The following is a 19,889-nucleotide window of genomic DNA, read 5'->3' on the forward strand; positions in this document are numbered from 1 at the left end:
GGGGGGAAAGTGTTGTGACGCGCCCATCATTCAAAGTGCCGTCGCGCAATTACGTGCGTCCTCTACATGCGGTGCTGTCTGCCAGCCATGCAGCAGCCGCACCACCTAAGTGGCCAGCCAGCCAGCGTCCGCTAAACTTGGACTCAGAGCAGATTTGACCGTTACTGTGTACACATGCTTTACGTGGTCTACTCGCTCCGTGACTTATATGTATTGTGTCGTCTTTTGAAATATAAGTGTTCAACTTGATGTTATAACAAATGTGAATGACTATTTCAGTGGTATTGTGGAGAACTTGCAACCAAATCTTTCTGAGAACATATGTAGCATGAATAATGACTTGCACAGCAAGGACAATGATGATGATTCCCCACAAGAGAGCTTAAAGTCAGCAGACACAGATAAGGCTTCAATCAATGTTCTGAAGATGTACATAGAAAGCATACAAACACCATTAACAAATGTAGTAAATAAGTATTTAATTTAAGGCATTTTTCCAGAGTACCTAAAGCACATGTGAGATGTGCCATTACTAAAGACTGACAATGTGCAGAGTATTGAAAACTGCAGGCCAGTTTCACTACTTGTCTGCATTCTCAAAAATAATTGAAACAGTCATGAAAGAAAGACTAATGAAATGCAAAAATATGCACAACCCTTTTAACGAAGCACAGTTTAGTTTCCAAAGTGGGATAAGTACAATATCGGCTGTTACAAAATTCACAAAGCTGGTGCTTGATACTCTTGACAAGGGTGATTGTGTTACTGATATACTCTTTGACTTGTCCAAAACTTTTGATGCTGCTGACCACAAAATCTAATTAACAAGCTATAATCACTAGGTGTAAGAGGAATAGTGAATGAGTGTTTCTAGTCTTACCAACAAAACAAGGTGCAAAAGGTAGAGTGAGTTCATACATCTGCTGATGATAAATTTTAAGTAAAACAATTGTCTGACAACAAACGTATCAACAAAGGTGTTCCTCAGGCTAATTTATTGGTCTGACACTGTTCTTAATCCTGTGTTGCAGTTGTGCACTGCAGTGGATAGCTGTTAACGTCTGTTCTTTGGTGTTTTAAATCAGTCCTGAGGCTGCAAATGCACGCAGTCCATTCCAGTGGATACTTCCTGCTAGTGCTGTCCTCTGCATGCATTTGCAGCCTCAGGACTAATTAAAAATGCCAAAGAAGCAATGTTAATAACTGTCCACTGCACTAGACAACTGCACCACTGGATACGTATCAATGGCTTTTTCAGAATGTTGTAGGCATGGAGAAAAAATTCTCTTATCTGATGACAGCAACACATTAATCACTGATAAAACATCAACTCTCCTATTGGAGGAATCAATGAAATCCTGAAGGCTGTTTATGATTGGTCAGTTTGGAATTAAAATAAACATAAAAAACAAACAATATGCACTTCAGCTTAAAGTGGGAAAGCAACTCTGTCACATTAGGTGTAGATGATACAAATATAGATTGTGTCCATGTAAGTGTTTTTGTTTATTATTCAACTGTAGTTATTTTTAAGACTGGAATGTTCACCAAACTGACTGAGCTGGGCAATCATACAAGCATGTACAGTCAATGTTGCTAGTGATGCTTTTGTTACTTTAAAATTGCAGAAAATAAAACACTGCAACAAAAAGATTTTATAGTGCGTCCAACTTTTCTTGGCGCAATGCTCTCTAGTACTGTTTAGCACTCGTCAACAGAATTCTGAAGCTTTCATGGCACTTGCCACTGTGCTTGTCACTGCTGCCAATCTATGCAAGCTAACACTGAGAGGCACTACAGTAACTATTATGCAATACTCTACTTATTGTTTGACCTTGAGCTGTGGCCTTAATTTAATTTCATATCACTTTCATTCCTACAAATAAGTACCACATGTGAACATGAATGTTGACTTAACGAAACCTTGGTACTTCTGTGTGTCATCTCCATTAGCAAGTGGTGAGAATGTGGTGCAAGCTGCAAACGTTATTAACACTGGCAAAGATATTCCCTGCACAATATTCCTCACTCTGCAGCCACCACAGTGCTTACCCATTTATTCACCATGCTAACCTCTCAGACCAGCCAAGAAAAGTTGGACAAGCTATAGCCTTTCAACTACTGAAATCAACTTTACAACACACACTGATAATTAACAGCAGCAATGACTGAACATCACAATCACCAAATTAAATGATAAATTACCACATCCAGTGTTTGGCATATTTGTCAGTGACAAATAATCATAACTTTTCTAGAGATTAAATATATTTAAAAAGGGATTAGGTGACTTTCTAAAACCTCTTTGGTGACATGAATAATATTTAATCCACTGATAAAAAAGCCTACAGGAAATTAGAAACTCTGTCATTGTGACTTTACAATTTTCATAAAAACAGCTTTGATAACAATACTGCCAACCATTTTATTTGCAGTTGGCTCTATTGTCACTGTGCTGGTGTTTTATATGTAGTTTATTTCATATTTAAGTGCCGTGCTTATTTCCATTTATTCAGTTAACATTACGAGTGATTGGCAGGGTGCAAGTTTTTTTTTTTTTTTGGGACAATTAGGCTTCTTTGCTTGTGCAGGTACTACAGGTATCTGTGAATCTGTCAGGCAATTTTCTATCTATTGTTTTTATTTGTTTGTTTAATCTGAGATAATTTATAAAATTTTAAAAATAATTTAATAGCCTAATACTATTTTCGATGTTATTTAAAACTTCCCTTATTTGTGTAAACATATTTTAAGAGGTATTTTGAATATTTATTTCCAGGATAATGTTGGGCTACGCACATGAATCTGGTCCAATGAAGCAATGAGAAAAATGGTACAATGATGAAAAATGTGTGAAAGACCTGCAAAAAGAAAAAAACAGAAGAAAAATAGGTAGCTACTGTTTTCCAAAAGGCAATCCAGTGTCCAATGCACGTAACCCATCAGCAGAAGCAGAAACTTGTTCTGAGCAAAAGCCTAAACTAACTGCATCTGATGTAGGCATTTTGCAGCCTGACGGAGGAGACGTAAGCAAGAAAAGTCTGAGTCCGATGGATGTAGCAACTGTGACTGGAATCCACATGACCCTGGGTTATGATCATACCCATTTAATAACAGTGATAGAGACAGAATTGTTACAAAGGGCATTTCAAATGTTGATCTTCAAACAGTTTAACTGATTGCAGGCAAAGACAGTAGAAAATTTACCAAGCATCACTTGCATTCCAAATACGACATCTTTTCAAAACATTCCAGAACTTCGTGCGCAAAATTGTTCTATGCTTATCTTTTACTTATTGTGCATTGTCTTCTTTAAAATACTCTCCTTCACAACTGAAACACTGTTCCCCTCTTCCTTAAGCAGTCTTGGTACACCTCTTGTTGGATCAAATGAAGCACCGTCTGTGAATTTTCTTTTATCTCGTACATCATTGTAAATCTTCATCCTTTCAATGGGGTTTTCAACTTCGGAAATAAAAAAAACGTCTGCAGGAGCCAGGCCTGGAGAGTACACAGGATGAGGCAGCACAGCAATTTCATTTTTGTGCAATAGTCATGCAGGTGTGTTATCATGATGCAAGAGCCATGAATTGTCTTGCCACATTTCAGGCTGTTTCCTTCTCACAGGCATCGCAACACATTCCAACAGTACAATCGAATAACAGTTTGTCCCCGTGACAGTAATTCATGATGAACTAATCCTTCAAAGTCAAAGGAAATGATCAGCATGACTTCGACATTTGACCCGACCTGATGAGCTTTTTATTTGTCTCAGAGAATCTTTTCCAACTCATTGTGAAGATCAAATCTTTGTCTCAACATCATAACTGTTGACCCATGTCTCATCACCAGTTACGATTCTCTTAAGGAACATCTCATTCTCATTTGCATGATCCAAAAGCTCTTCACAGGTTGCAAGGCAAAGGTCTTTCTGATCTTGACTCAGGAGCTGTGCGATGAACTTGGCACCAACACGATGCATTCCACAATCCTGTGTCAGAGTTTCATGATATGATCCAATTGAAATGTTACATTCTTCTGCAATCTCTCAAACAGTCAGTCTCTGATTGGCACACACAATTTCATTGACATTTCTGACATGAGTGTCACCAGCAGAATCGAAGTGCGCCCTGAACGAGGGTCATCTTTAACCTCCGTCTGGTCATTTTTAAACCATGTGAACAATTTGTAACGCCAAGTACAGCTTAAGCACTCATCACCACAGGCTTCCATCATTTGGTGTGTGTCTGCAAAAAAATTTAATGCAGACACATCGCTGCTCTAACTCTATCATCTCGAAATTTGAAAACTGTGCAACATAATGTTCTACTCAATACACCACTGAACAATAACTAACAGACATACTACAATGAAACTTCCAGCAGTTACAAATTGAACACAGGCATGTGCAGGGATGCCAGACCTTGTACTATACCAACAAATTTGAAATAAAGAGACCGGTTAACATGGCGTGACAGCCAGAAACAACTCTGCAGTTGGCGATGCTTATTATTTCAGAATGATCCAAAAAAACCTGTTATATCCAAGTTAGCTAAACTAGATAAAGGATTTGACTACACAAAAGGAACTTTTGAGAGAGCTCTACTCAATACTACCTAACCACGAGTATAGTTTCTTGGATAAAAATAATTCTTTACCACGGAGACATGATGAACGGAAGCCTTGGAGGTAGCAGCATGCATTTCACATTCCAGAAACTATTGCTGAAAGAAAGGGACTTTTTACATGAGCTGTTAAAAATAATTTTAGATGTGACCTGTCGTTAGTCTCATGAAATGTGCCTTTTAGGGGACATAGTATGTGTTCAATATGTAACTGCTGGAAGTTTCATTGTTGTATGTCTGTTTGTTATTGTTCAGTGGTGTATTGAGCACAACATTGTGTTGCACAGTTTGCAAATTTCAAGATGACAGAGTTAGAGCAGCAATGTGTCTGCATTAAATTAAGAGAGGCCGATAATGGTAACTTCTTTGGATTAATTGAGTTAATACAACCCATTTTTAATAGAATATACAATTTACATTAAAAGCTGTCAAGAGGAACATGAAAATATAGTGCACTATTTATATTGCAGAGCACAGAATCTTTGCGTGGGGACAATATACAGTATTAAAGAAAATCTTAGAAGAAAGGTGGAAAGCTCTGCTTTTTCCATTTATCTGTGATGCTATTCTAGAACTGTTCAAGACTGAACAGAATATTCTGATTTTAAGTTCTTTTTTTAACAAATAGAAAAATAAATGGAAAATTCATGAGAGGTTTCTAGATATTTTGACTTACAGAAAAAGACTAGTGATATAATATTAGTAATGCTATCATAGATGTATTTAACAAGCATGAAATTGATTTACAGCACTGTTGTGGACAGTGCTTTGATAATGGATCAAATATGACTGCCAAATAAAAGGTGTGCAAGTACAAATTAGAGATATTTGTCCACAGGCAACATTTTCTCCTTGTGCAGTTCATTCTCTGAACTTAGTAGGATTACATGCTACAAGTAGTAATGAAGCAGTAGGTACATTCTTCAGCTGTCTGAACCAGCTGTACAATTTCTTCAGTACAAGCCCACAGAAATAGAAAAGGTTATTAAAATACAATGGCAGTCGATTTCTTTATGACCTGCCTGAAACAAGATGGAGTAGAAGAACTGATGCAGTGAAGCCTACATCAGAAAAATTACCAAAAGAAACTTTAAAATACACAAGAAGTTCATGCAATTTGTATTGTGATAGGATAACAAGAAGTAAATGGGCTGATCAAGTGTTCCTCCAAGATTGAAACACTGATTTTCTTGAATATATAAATGTAAGAAGTTTGATTCTGCAGTCAAAGGATGTTCCTTTAACAGCAAAATGAAAAATATTAAAGCTCTTAAGTCACCATAGATTAGGATGTAATAGCTCTCTGGCCTGAATTCTTTAGCAGAGCTAAAAAATGTCTGTTGAAATTGTGATTGAGACAGTGTTTTGAAAAAAGAGAGAAGGGACATGAAGGTTTTCTTTGAAGAATCTCATTGGGGTAGTAGTGGAGCACTTGACACACTCCCAGATGAAACTGAAGAACAGTTCCAAGAAGAGGTTTTTAATGTAGTCACACACAAGATTGTTTCTCTGCTGGATTGTCAGTACTCAAAAATGAGAAATATTTGTTCAATATTTGAAGCAATTTTCAGAATAAATACAACTTTGGATGATAGTGGTATAATTAAGAAATTAAGCAGAACTTATGCTGAGGATCTGAGTGATAGTCTTTATCAAAGAAATATGAATGTTTAAGTCAGTGAATGCACCTACTTTTCCAGATCTTACAAAGACAACAGAAAACAAAGGGTTTTCATTTCTTCTTCTAAACAAAATTTATAAGTTGAAGTTACAATTTTTGTTTCCTGAACTTTGTCGGCCGAAGTGGCCGTGTGGTTAAAGGCGCTGCAGTCTGCAACCACAAGGCCGCTACGGTCGCAGGTTCGAATCCTCCCTCGGGCATGGATGTTTGTGATGTCCTTAGGTTAGTTAGGTTTAACTAGTTCTAAGTTCTAGGGGACTAATGACCTCAGCAGTTGAGTCCCATAGTGCTCAGAGCCATTTGAACCATTTTTTCCTGAACTTTGCATTGCACTCACAATTTTCACTACCCTATAAGTGTGTGTTGCTTTGGGTGAGAGTGAATTTAGTAAATTAGCATAATCAAAAATCATTGAAAATCAACTTTAGGCGAAGAGAAACTTGATCGTCTAGCATTGTCATCAACAAAGCATGAACTGGCTTCTAAAATGGTCTTCAGTGATGTAGTAGCTAACTTCATCAGTTGCAAGAACAGTGTCAGCTGAACAATTTCAGAGAACTGTACATGGAACATTGAATCTTATGATAGTTTCAACCAGACTTTTTAAATCAAGGTAATGAAGTATGTTGCAAAGGCTTCTCACTAAATGTTACGTTTGTTTCTTCTAGTGACTATTATTATTATTATTATTATTATTATTATTATTATTATTACTATTACTTCTTTCCTTTCTCAGACGTTATGCCTCGTTAAAAATGGAAAGCGATGCGGACCTTTATTAAGCGTGACTTCCTTTTAACTGTACGGTATATGTTACATTGCGTTTACGAACTTTCGGGTAATTGAACATGTATCAATAATTACAGATTTCTGTAGTTGTATATATAAGTTTGGATGTAGCTGTATTGCCACTGTCAGTGATTGCAGACCGAGCGCCGCCACATGGCAGGTCAAGAGAGACATCGTAGCACTCGCCCCAGTTGTACAGCCGACTTTGCTAGCGATGGTTCACTGACAAAATGTACCTTTTTTGCTAGTCTCAATTCTTTGTCATTTTCCAGACCTCACGGCACCCTGCGTGAGCTTAAACGCGTGCCCTTCGGCCTCCCGTCCTCGTGGATTGGCCGTCTTGCCAGTCCACAAAAAATGTATGTGATGTATTCTATATTTGTGTAAGTGTATTGAGTGCTTCGAGGTCTGTGTTACCCCAATTCACTACTCCAAATGAGTAGGTCAATATTGGTATAGCATACATACACTCCTGGAAATGGAAAAAAGAACACATTGACACCGGTGTGTCAGACCCACCATACTTGCTCCGGACACTGCGAGAGGGCTGTACAAGCAATGATCACACGCACGGCACAGCGGACACACTAGGAACCGCGGTGTTGGCCGTCGAATGGCGCTAGCTGCGCAGCATTTGTGCACCGCCGCCGTCAGTGTCAGCCAGGTTGCCGTGCCATACGGAGCTCCATCGCAGTCATTAACACTGGTAGCATGCCGCGACAGCGTGGACGTGAACCGTATGTGCAGTTGACGGACTTTGAGCGAGGGCGTATAGTGGGCATGCGGGAGGCCGGGTGGACGTACCGCCGAATTGCTCAACACGTGGGGCGTGAGGTCTCCACAGTACATCGATGTTGTCGCCCGTGGTCGGCGGAAGGTGCACGTGCCCGTCGACCTGGGACCGGACCGCAGCGACGCACGGATGCACGCCAAGACCGTAGGATCCTACGCAGTGCCGTAGGGGACCGCACCGCCACTTCCCAGCAAATTAGGGACACTGTTGCTCCTGGGGTATCGGCGGGGACCATTCGCAACCGTCTCCATGAAGCTGGGCTACGGTCCCGCACACCGTTAGGCCGTCTTCCGCTCACGCCCCAACATCGTGTAGCCCGCCTCCAGTGGTGTCGCGACAGGAGGGATGAATGGAGACGTGTCGTCTTCAGCGATGAGAGTCGCTTCTGCCTTGGTGCCAATGATGGTCGTATGCGTGTTTGGCACCGTGCAGGTGAGCGCCACAATCAGGACTGCATACGACCGAGGCACACAGGGCCAACACCCGGCATCATCATGGTGTGGGGAGCGATCTCCTACACTGGCCGTACACCACTGGTGATCGTCGAGGGGACAGTGAATAGTGCACGGTACATCCAAACCGTCATCGAACCCATCATTCTACCATTCCTAGACCGGCAAGGGAACTTGCTGTTCCAACAGGACAATGCACGTCCGCATGTATCCCGTGCCACCCAACGTGCTCTAGAAGGTGTAAGTCAACTACCCTGGCCAGCAAGATCTCCGGATCTGTCCCCCATTGAGCATGTTTGGGACTGGATGAAGCGTCGTCTCACGCGGTCTGCACGTCCAGCACGAACGCTGGTCCAACTGAGGCGCCAGGTGGAAATGGCATGGCAAGCCGTTCCACAGGACTACATCCAGCATCTCTACGATCGTCTCCATGGGAGAATAGCAGCCTGCATTGCTGCGAAAGGTGGATATACACTGTACTAGTGCCGACATTGTGCATGCTCTGTTGCCTGTGTCTATGTGCCTGTGGTTCTGTCAGTGTGATCATGTGATGTATCTGACCCCAGGAATGTGTCAATAAAGTTTCCCCTTCCTGGGACAATGAATTCACGGTGTTCTTATTTCAATTTCCAGGAGTGTATTTACAGCTTTTGTCTTGTTTCTTGCTGTCAATTCTGTTTTCAGTATTTTTGTTAGTCTTTATCTATATTTTTCTTTTAGTTCTTCTTTAATATTTGTATTATCTATTCCTATTTTTTGTCTGTATCCTAGATATTTATAGACATCTGTTTTTTCCATCGCTTCTATGCAGTCGCTGTGGTTATCCACAATGTAATCTTCTTGTTTAGTGTGTTTTCCCTTGACTATGCTATTTTTCTTACACTTGTTTGTTCCAAAAGCCATATTTATATCATTGCTGAATACTTCTGTTATCTTTAGTAATTGGTTGAGCTGTTGTTTTGTTGCTGCCAGTAGTTTTATATCATCCATGTATAGCAAATGTGTGATTTTGTGTTGGTATTTTCCAGTAATATTGTATCCATAATTTGTATTATTTAGCAAGTTGGATAGTGGGTTCAGAGCAAGGCAGGACCAGAAAGGACTTAAGGAGTCTCCTTGGTATATTCCACACTTAATCTGTATTGGCTGTGATGTGATATTATTTGAATTTGTTTGGATATTAAGTGTGGTTTTCCAATTTTTCATTACTATGTTTAGGAACTGTATCAATTTAGGATCTACTTCGTATATTTCCAATATTTGTAGTAACCATGAGTGGGGTACACTATCAGAAGCTTTTTGGTAATCAATGTATGCGTAGTGTAGCGACCTTTGTTTAGTTTTAGCTTGATATGTCACCTCTGCATCTATTATCAGTTGCTCTTTACATCCTCGTGCTCCTTTGCAACAGCCTTTTTGTTCTTCATTTATAATTTTGTTCTGTGTTGTATGTGTCATTAATTTCTGTGTAATGACTGAAGTTAATATTTTGTATATTGTTGGTAGGCATGTTATGGGGTGATATTTAGCTGGGTTTGCTGTGTCTGCTTGATCTTCAGGTTTCAGATAAGTTATTCCATGTGAAAGTTTATCAGGGAATGTGTATGGGTCTGCAATGTAACTGTTAAATAATTTAGTTAAATGTGAATGTGTTGAGGTGGACTTCTATAGCCAGAAATTTGCTATTTTATCTTTTCCAGGGGCTTTCCAATTGTGAGTAGAATTAATTGCTTGGGTGACTTCATGTTGCAAAATTATCACTTCAGGCATTTGTGGTATCATTTTGTATGTGTCTGTTTCTGCTTGTATCCACTATGCATACCTGTTATACTGTACCGGGTTTGACCATATGTTGCTTCAGAAGTGTTCCATTTCTGTTATGTTTGGTGGATTGTCTATTTTAATGAGTGTGTTATCTATTGTCTGGTAAAATTTCTTTTGGTTTGTGTTGAATGTTTGGTTTTGTTTCCTTCTATTTTCACTTTTTTTGTATCTTCTAAGTCGTTTGGCCAACGCTTGCAATTTCTGCTTCTTTTCATCTAATTGTTCTATCGCTTCTTGTTGTGAGATTTTACCTAACCTTTTTCATTTTTTGTCTGACATTTCATTTCTTATAAATTGTGTTAGCTGTCCGATGTCTTTTCTCAGTTTTTCTATTCTGATCTGTAGCCTGTGTTGCCATGCTGGTTTTGTGGGTTTCTTCTGTGTGTTGGTTGGTTCTGATCTCTGCCTAGTGCGTATATTTAGTGCAGTGAGTGCTCCTATATAAACCAGTAGTTGTAACTCTTCCATAGTTGTATTTTCATTTATTATGTTGTGTATGATTGTGTTGATAGTTGTTATTGTTGTTTCGACTTGTGGGTTGTTTGGTGGTCTATGCAAGATTGGTCTAATGCCTGTATTTGTGTCTTTGTATTCTATATATGTCAGCTGAAATTTTTCTTCTATATCTAACATGTGTGTGACTTCGTGTTCTATTTGTGCTTGTTCTGGTGGCTGTCTTAATATTTCGTTTTCCTCTGATTGTTTAATTGATGCGTGTTGTTCTTTGTTTGTTTGCTCTGGGATGTTTGAGTCCATTACTGTATTTTCTTCTTCTTCTGATTGCACATTATTTTGTTCCAGTAATTGTTGTACTTGTTGTTTGATGTTTTCTAATTCTGACTGGGGTATCCTGTTATTTTTTATTATTACACGGATCTGATCAGCTAGTCGTTGTTCTGTTAAAAATTTTAATTCTGGGTATCTGGTAATAAATGTTGTGTGTACTTGTGATCTGTATTCAGTTGTGTTGGTTCCTAAGTTTGTTGCTTGGTAATAACAGAGCATGAGGTGTCGGTTAACTTCATCTGACCATCTCATCCTCTGCCTTTGTTTTCCTTCTAGAGTGGTTGCAGGAAGCATTTCCTGCAAAACACCTCTATTTGGATTTAAATCATTTTCCGTGTGACTAGCAGTGTCATTAACATTGTGGGTGGGCATAGGGTTCAAGTGCCGTCCCCGACCATGACAGCGCTTGTCCAAGGCTTCTTTAGTTCTGTCCTGAACCAACTAATCACACTAAAAGGGGGGGTTAGACCTATTAGTGATTTTTTCTTTTCGTCGCCTTTTATGACTAGCAGAACATACCGAAGGCCTATTCTTTTCCCGGGCCTCCACGGGTCACTTATTATTATTATTATTATTATTATTATTATTATTATTATTGTGGACTAAAATTTGTATCTCTGCAAATATGGCACTTTCAGTTAATTGACAGTGCACATTTAATTGACAGTGCATTATGCAGACAGCATTTATTTACTGCTCACTTGTAAAACAACACACTGAAGAATCAATATTTGTGATAATTAACTAATACGGAGCTGAAAAGGCTTGGGGGCCCCTCACAAAAGCTTGTCTAGGGGCCCACGAAATCTATTCCCCCACTACTAGTTCTATACCTAATCAATGAACAAGTCGGACTTACATTTACCAAGGAAAAATGAACAAAAACTCAATACAGTATTTTCTATCGCAGCAACAGTAGTGATCAATAATGACAGAGGATAAATACACCACCTTGTCACATCACAATGCTTTCACAAAAAAATCGTGTGGCAAGACCTACAGTGTATGATGATAATGTTTTGTCATGCTCCTGAGTTCAACAACTCACTCATCACAAGAGGATGCTAACTCAGTTCTCCATACAGTCTGAGGTGAGGACACACAGACATGCAGCAGACACTGTTGCACGTTTATGGGACCGGAGTCAATTTTCCGTATGTACTGAAGTTAAGGTAAGGGGCACTGCAGCACATTCATGGTAAGAGAGTCACCAATGGATGTCCTCAGTGTGTGCAATGATGTGCAAAAATATGTTTTATATTATAGTTACATGGATCAATCTGTGTGTAATTCTAAGACTATTGTACAATAGGGAACAACCAAACGAGACAGTACAGTCATTAAAACACTTATCTGCTGTTCTGGAGGGTGGAGTTGACTCTGTCCAGCAATACCAATTTACATTTTTTGTGATTTTTCTAAATCATTTCAAGCAAATGTTGGGATAGATCCTTGGTTGAGGCCACAGCTGACCACATGTCCTATCTTCATAAAAGCATACTTAGATGTCGTGTGTGTGTGTATGAATATTTTGAGCTATTTATTTTCATTGTATTATGAGGACAAAACCTGTATCGCAATGAGATGATCTTTGGAAGAATCAATTATGAGGGCACGCTGAAAAGTAATGCCCCAAAATCTATTTGGAAACTTAAAGTTTTTTAAAAATAAAACAAGCATTAACATTCTAAATCTTTATACTTCATGTCTACATACTTGCATTCGTCTGCCGCAAGAGGGCTCTAAATTACAGTGTGTAACATGGCAGTGTGTAATGCATCTATGTTGGTGCATGGGAAACAGTGTGCTGTAATCAAGTTTTGAGTCCGAAGAGTTCATCCACACATTAAGCACCCTCTGCTCTTGCGTGACAGTGCCAGACTACACACGACTGCTATGACACCTGCAACAATTTGACCCCTTGGCTTCACTGTCATTGATCATCCTCTATACAGTACCAACTTGGGCCCATTCAATTTTCACCTGTTTCCGATACTTCCTTAAAGAATACCTTTGATGACTTCACTTTGATAATGATGGACCAGTGCAAGTAGAGGCAAGTGAGTGGCTTCGTCAACAAAGTCAAACATTCTACAGTGATGGTATCAACAAAGAAGTCTCTTGTTGGGAGAAATGCGTGTGTCACAATGGTGACTATATTGAGAAATAAATATGAAGACATGAATAATAAGATGTAGAGCATTAAAAAGCTTTAAGAATTTTCACACAAGAACATTCGAAAGCATTACTTTTTGGTGCGCACTCATAATTAATAGATAAAATACAAAAGAGTCTCTGTGGACTTGAGGCAAATAGGAGAGAAATCTTGGCAGACAAGAGTTGATTGGGGGCTGTGATGGCTTGTCAATAAGAGCACTAGTCACAAAATACATTATCTTCATCCAGCATACCATTTTAATCAGGCAAGGAGTTGCAATGCAGAGTATACTTTGCTGTAACGCGAAAATTTCATTCAGGGAACTGTTGTCACCACTAGGGATATCCACTAATAATATTTGGTAACAAGCATGTGGACTAAATTAATAACAAGTAACAGAACAGAACTTCCCTTCTTGAAAACTGAGGCTCACACTGTCAAAATAGTTTCTCAGATTTTCTAAATCATACAAGCACTGCGTTAATTTTCAGTTTACAGTTCTCGTTTTGCAGCTGCAACAGCTTTCCATAAACTATACTACAATTTGTGCAAATCTATTTACTTTTATTGTGATTTTTACCTTCCATCCCTTCTTCTTCCTCCTCCATCTCGTCGTCATGACCCTGTCGATGTTGCTGTTGACTGTCGCCACTGGCAGAACCTGAAGGCTGTGGAGTGGCTGGCGCCTGTTGTTGTGAGTGACCAGGTTGTAACACTCCATGGCCATCAGGACCTTGTGTGTAGATAGGTAAATATGCTGCCCAGCTATCTGCAAGTGCCTTTCGGCCCTTCGGACCAAGTCGTCCCAGTTCTGCCAAGAGCAGAGCCTGTGCTGCTTCACGTATCTATTCAATCATTAAGAAAATGTGGAACTTTTTCAATATCAATCAAAGTATTGACAAACAAGAAAAACTAGTCAGTTTTGGAAGTTGTAGCCCTTCTTAATTTCTGTGCTCGAAAAGAAAAAATGGAAAGAAATTCTGCATTACACAATACATAGTTCATTATTTTTGTTTTAGAAAAGTAGCTTTAATCAGTTTTTATTTATTATGCTGTCTGAAAATTAAGACTACATGGTAAAATCTCATTTATGTTATACGAATTTTCGCTCAGAGCTATTTCTATATACAAAGGATTGTAATTAGATGCTAATTTTACATCAGTTTATGTATATGGTGAAAGATACAGATTAAACACTTGAGTAGTGAAATAATATACATTTATGGTGTGTTGAAAATTAAGTCTGGATTACTAATTTGTAAAATAGAAAGGGTAGTTGTAGGGTTAAATGTATCACCTTGAAAAAATTAAAATTACATGCTCTATTTTTTGTTTGTTTTGAGGTACATGTCTGCAGTCCCTGTACCACAGTGCTGTAACACGCCACTAATGGAGACTAACCTAAATGGCGCAACCCACTGATAAAGTTTCTATGCAGTTGTCAGGTAGTGTAGATGCTCTCAGCATGATTAAAGAAGTTGCAATGACAAAGAACATAGGGACAGATATCTTTTAACGAATCAGGAATTGCGAGGGAAGCTGAGCACCTTGTGCTGTACGACAGGCATATCACAAGTGAGGTGACAACGAAAAAGTGAAATCACACATCAATCTGATTTAACATTTTGCATTACATTTTGAACACAACTAAGGTTGTGCTGTGTTCTGCAACTGCCCACACTCATGCAAAAAGCCATCTGAATTTGCTGGCAGGGCAATCCAGGTAGCTTTTTGGTTGCCTAATCACCATGGGTAAGTGCTGGGTGTATCACTATGACTGTACTGTATGGTGTTAGCAGACTATGCTCATAACGAACAGCTGTTCAAGAGGGTGCTTTTGCTCCACGACAACACCCCAGCTCATTCTGTACAGGACATGGTCGTACATGCTGCTTCTGTGGGTATTAAATTTTGCTTCAGCCCTGTATTCTCCTTTCTTTAGATTAAGAAACTGTTGTCCAGTAAGGATTTCCAGTGCGTCAATGAGATGGTTTTTTTTGGTGGAACATTTACTGAGCAGCGGAAATGCAGACATTTACAAACAAAGTCTATGTCAAGTCACACACGGTTCAGAAAAGTGTGTCACACTGAATGGTGAATATGTAATTGAGGACTATCATCACAGACTTACATGACCGCAGCTCAATTTTTTTCAAAATGGTAATGAAACATTTATCATTATCCCCCACATGATAGTTATACAGTTGGTCACCTCCCACACAATGCTATCAGTTACTTTGTGTTAGCAGTTTTATATGTACCGTACATTACAAATGGTGGACAAATATATGGAAACACCATAAACATAGCACACTACCATACTTAAAACAGAGTAGGAAACCCACTGGCATTCAAAACAGCTGGAACAGATAAAGTCAGGTCCTGTATGATCTTCAAGGGAATTTTATACCATTCTTCCTCCAAAACAGTGCACATTCAGGTAATGATGGAGGAGATGTATAGTGATCAAGTGACCTTCTCTCCAAAGTAGACCAGAAATGCTCAATAATACTGAGACCTGGTGACTGGTGGCCAGGGGAGGCGCAACAATTCATCCTTGTGCTTAAAAAACCAGTCCTCGATGATACAAGCTCTGTGAACAGGGACCCTATTGTCTTGAAACATGGCATCACCACCAGAAAAAAAAAAAACCACTGTATCATGGGATGGATCAGATCAGACAAATGACTCATCTGACCAAATGACTTTCTTTCAATGCTCCATAGCCCAGGTTTTATGACTTTGGCATCAGATTTCCTTGTTGTGGGCATCTGTATCACTGATCAGTGGTTTTGTAATTCCAGCTTGTCCTGTAATTCCCTACTTATGGTGTTCCTTCCATGTTGTTTTGGTGCTGACAGGGTTCCCGAGTGTGACAATCAGTTCTACAGCTACCTTAGCAACTGTCAGCCTTTTATTTTTCATCATAGTCCTCTTCAATGACCATCTGTCATAACCATTCAACACACACTTTTGCCTGCATTGTGATTTTTCCACCTTCCCTGTATGTGACAGAAAACATCAATATATTGCCCCTCAAAACACCAAACACTTTGGCTACCTTGGTCATGGAGGCACCCACCATACGAGCACCGAGCACTTGGTCATGGTAGAATTCTCTTAGCTCTGACATAATGCACTCACAACTACACCTAACACTGTTCTGACTACGACTGTCACTTGTGATGTATTGAGGACATTTCAGAGATGCCGTTCATGGTCAAATACAACACTGCCATCTGCAGGGTTCGCTAGCATCTGCGTTTATGTATAACCATGCAGTTCTTATGGTATTTCCATATTTTTGTCCACCCCTGTATACAGTTAGTCATCTAAAACAATTGACACATTTTTGAGTCTAAAAATAGCTAAATCATATCATGTTTTTAACAAGTTATTTACAGTTTATGATGCTGTATTCCTGTTTCCTATTGTTTTATAAACTGTTTTTAACCAATACCTACATATTTTATTTATTTAATCAAATTTTTTGCCTTCAGCTCAGATGTTATTGTAGCTGTATGATATTAATTTGTTTCACTGTTTGCGTATTTGAATGGTGACATATGGCTTCAAGGCATTATTGACGTTGGGATGTTTAGCAAGCGTGTGTGTGTGTGTGTGTGTGTGTGTGTGTGTGTGTGTGTGTGTGTGTGTGTGTGTGTGTGTGTGTGTGTGTGCGCGTGTGTGCGTTATGGAGAGAGAGAGAGAGTTGTGAAATATTACATGTGGTGGATGTGTAATGGAATTATATGTGGAAATGACACAAATTTGATAGTTATTGTTACGAAGTTTATTACAGATGCCAATGTACAGATAGAACAGAACTGAACTAAACTCTTGGACAAAATTTGTTTCTGTATATCCATACATCAGATACTCTCCATAACAAACACAAGAAATTCTGAGAACCTCTCAGAAGACAGAAATATTAAAAGTCAAATGATTTCTGGTGGTCGGGTTTGACCTGGTGACCTGCAGTACACCAAACAGTGAAGTTAATCACTATGCTGCACTGCATGCACCACAGCTCGTGGCATTGCTAATTCTCCTGGAGACACAGCAACACATTGTTTCAGAAGTCCTCATTGGAGCAGACTATAGCACTCTAGTTCTACACCTTGTAAGTGGTCCTCTGTATGGTGGTGCTGGCAGATTCTTGCATTGAAAAAGTCGTGTTGCTAAAGCATCAAAGGTAGCCCCTCATGTTGCACCTTCAGGGTCATTGAGCAAGTTTTGAAGCCCCTACCCTGACAATGATCTTTACGTCAGGACTATAGTAGGGCTTCATATGGTGGAGTCTGACAACATCTCTGTGCTTTTGGCTTCTTGGCAGAGTGTCATAATCTTCGACTTCATATGTGATAACCGACAAGCAAAAGAGATATGATATGGCCCTTATTTACATTTTAGTAACTTTTTCAATAGTCCCACTTTCCACACCGGCATAAAAATCTACCCCAAGTTTTCTGGGGTTTATCTCATTGGTTGGGGCTTGGCATTATGGCACACGTGGTCATTTCACTAGCTGTTCAGAGGTACAGCTGTCTTGCTTCTTTTGTCAAGTTTCACTTAATCATCCTGAGTATTATCCAGGTGAAACTGGAACAGCGTATCCACTGTCATTTTGACCTCACGAGCAGGGAGAAGAGTCAAAAAATCTGTGACTCCTCTTATTTTCTCTGGATTAGGAAAGAGTCCATCACCATTAGGCATCCAAAGATTTTTATTTCATGGGTACTTTTTTGGATTCACATGGAGACCTAAAGTCTGAAGACACTTCAACACAGTCGTGAAGTGGTTTAGAAGCTCTTCCAATGTCTTTGAAAAAACGACATTGTCATCCTGCTAGCAAAGATACGTCATCCATATAAAGTGTCTACTGTACATTTGAAAATGGGTGGAGCATCACATAGTCCTAATGGCGTAACTTTGAACTCACAGGGGCCATCAGAAGTTCTGAGTGCAGTATTTTTCTAGTGTTCCTCATGAACCTTGACTGGCCAATAGTAAAAATCTTTGATCAGGATTTTGTTCAGTCATTGGTAGTCAATGCAGAAGCACCATGTGCCATCCTCCTCCCTCCAGGAGCACAGGAGAGGACCAAGGACCCACTGAAAGAACAATGACATCATCTAGCAGCATCTTCACTTCCTCTGAAAATAGAAGTTGTTCAGCTGGTGACACGCTTTACAAGTCCTGGATAATCAGCGGATGGCCCCTAATGTTCATATGGTGTTTTACTACTAGGTTCTGTGTCTGTCTTCTCAATTCTTGATTTGAAAGCATCTGAAAACTGATGCAGAATGGCTATCACCCACTGACATTGTTTCTTGGCTGGGTGAAATCCTACTGGCAGTGCAATAGCAACTTCCTCGACTGCATTGTATGTATTGGTAGCGGAGTATGATACTATGTCACTGGCACTGAGCTGTCCGTTCTGGAACGGTTCAGCTTTTCTAGGGATGAATTTTGGTGGCTGCTCGTGACAGTCAGTGATCCAAAGTTCTCCTTGACCAATTGTAGTGTTTATGAGCATCACTAACATTTAGATTTTTATTGCACGTCTGAGTAGCTTTTTGGAATTGACAAGAGCTTCACAGTTTAACTAAGCACCTCAACTGATGACTGGAATTCATCTCATTTTTGACAGCAGGATAAAGACAGCTTAGAGACAACCAACCATCCAGACCAATCTTTTGTTTTATGTGCTAATTGGAATAGCTTAGTCTGTCTGGTGCTCTTATCTTCCATAGTGTATGACTGCTTTTGATGCATGTAAAAAGCCCAGCCTAAAATAACATCAGTACTACTCTCTGCTAAAATGACAAATTTGAAGGGCTGTGTTCTGTAACTGATAGTTGTCAATGGCTCATCTGTTTAAAAAAAAAAGGGGGGCTATGTTCTGTGATATGGAAGTGATTGTGCTTTAGGTCACAAATTGGAAATACGTTACGGCAACAAGAACACATGTTCCCACAATAACTAGCAATTACAGAACACAATCCTTTTTAATCTGTTATTTTAACAGAATGTAGTCATGATTTTATTCTCCAATGTAACTTCTTGAAGGCATCACAAGGAGTAACACAATGTGGAAGATTGTAGGTTCAGACTGATGAAGGTATTCTGACAAGCACACATAACAAAGATTGTTCTGGATGGTTGCCCTTTACCGTTGAGGACATCGGTATCCCACCATCATTGATAAGATTAGTTCCAGTCCTCAACTGATATGCTCACCTGAACTGAGAAGATTTTGTTGACTGCAAAAAAACTACTTAGGCTCAAAAAAGAAATATAAATACCTTTGATGATCATAAGCAATGTAGGTGGTCAAGGAGGACTACTCCCCACTTGTCATGAACAGCCACAACTCGTCCAAAAGTTACATGCTTAGGGTTGGCCGAACCAGTCCAAACACGTACAGAAAATCCTATGGAGGAAACTACAGTATAAACCCCTTTTACATTCCCAGAATTAATTTTTTCCTGCCGTTTATGACATTAAATTCCTATGTTCACAATGTTAATCTGTGACCTATTTTGTGTCAACATATTTATAATCTTCCCACAATTTATGCATTACGAAAAAGTGTTCGTGGAGAAAAAATTGATGCTGGCACGATTTTGGCCATCCAGTAGTGTTTGTAAGTAGTACGTGGTTAAGTTTCTTTACACCAGAGCACTATACTCAGTGGATTTGAACCGGTAAATGTGTAACAGTTGCAACAATTCGTGCCGTACCTCCCGCTGCTGCCAAGCTCTACTTGGCATCATGG

At 39.4% G+C, this 19,889-nt stretch overlaps 1 protein-coding gene across 4 annotated transcripts in view; it reads right to left on the reverse strand.

The window, feature by feature from the left end:
* LOC124554705 (WD repeat-containing protein 7) overlaps positions 1-19,889 on the reverse strand; it is a 388,339-nt gene that overhangs the window by 94,350 nt on the left and 274,100 nt on the right. For all 4 annotated transcript variants that reach the window (XM_047128342.1, XM_047128340.1, XM_047128341.1 and 1 more), the window contains one exon: positions 13,689-13,953. In XM_047128342.1, the coding sequence (XP_046984298.1) occupies positions 13,689-13,953 (265 nt within the window). The remainder of the gene's footprint in view (positions 1-13,688; positions 13,954-19,889) is intronic.

Source organism: Schistocerca americana, chromosome X, assembly GCF_021461395.2.
Source record: "Schistocerca americana isolate TAMUIC-IGC-003095 chromosome X, iqSchAmer2.1, whole genome shotgun sequence".
NCBI lineage: Eukaryota > Metazoa > Arthropoda > Insecta > Orthoptera > Acrididae > Schistocerca > Schistocerca americana.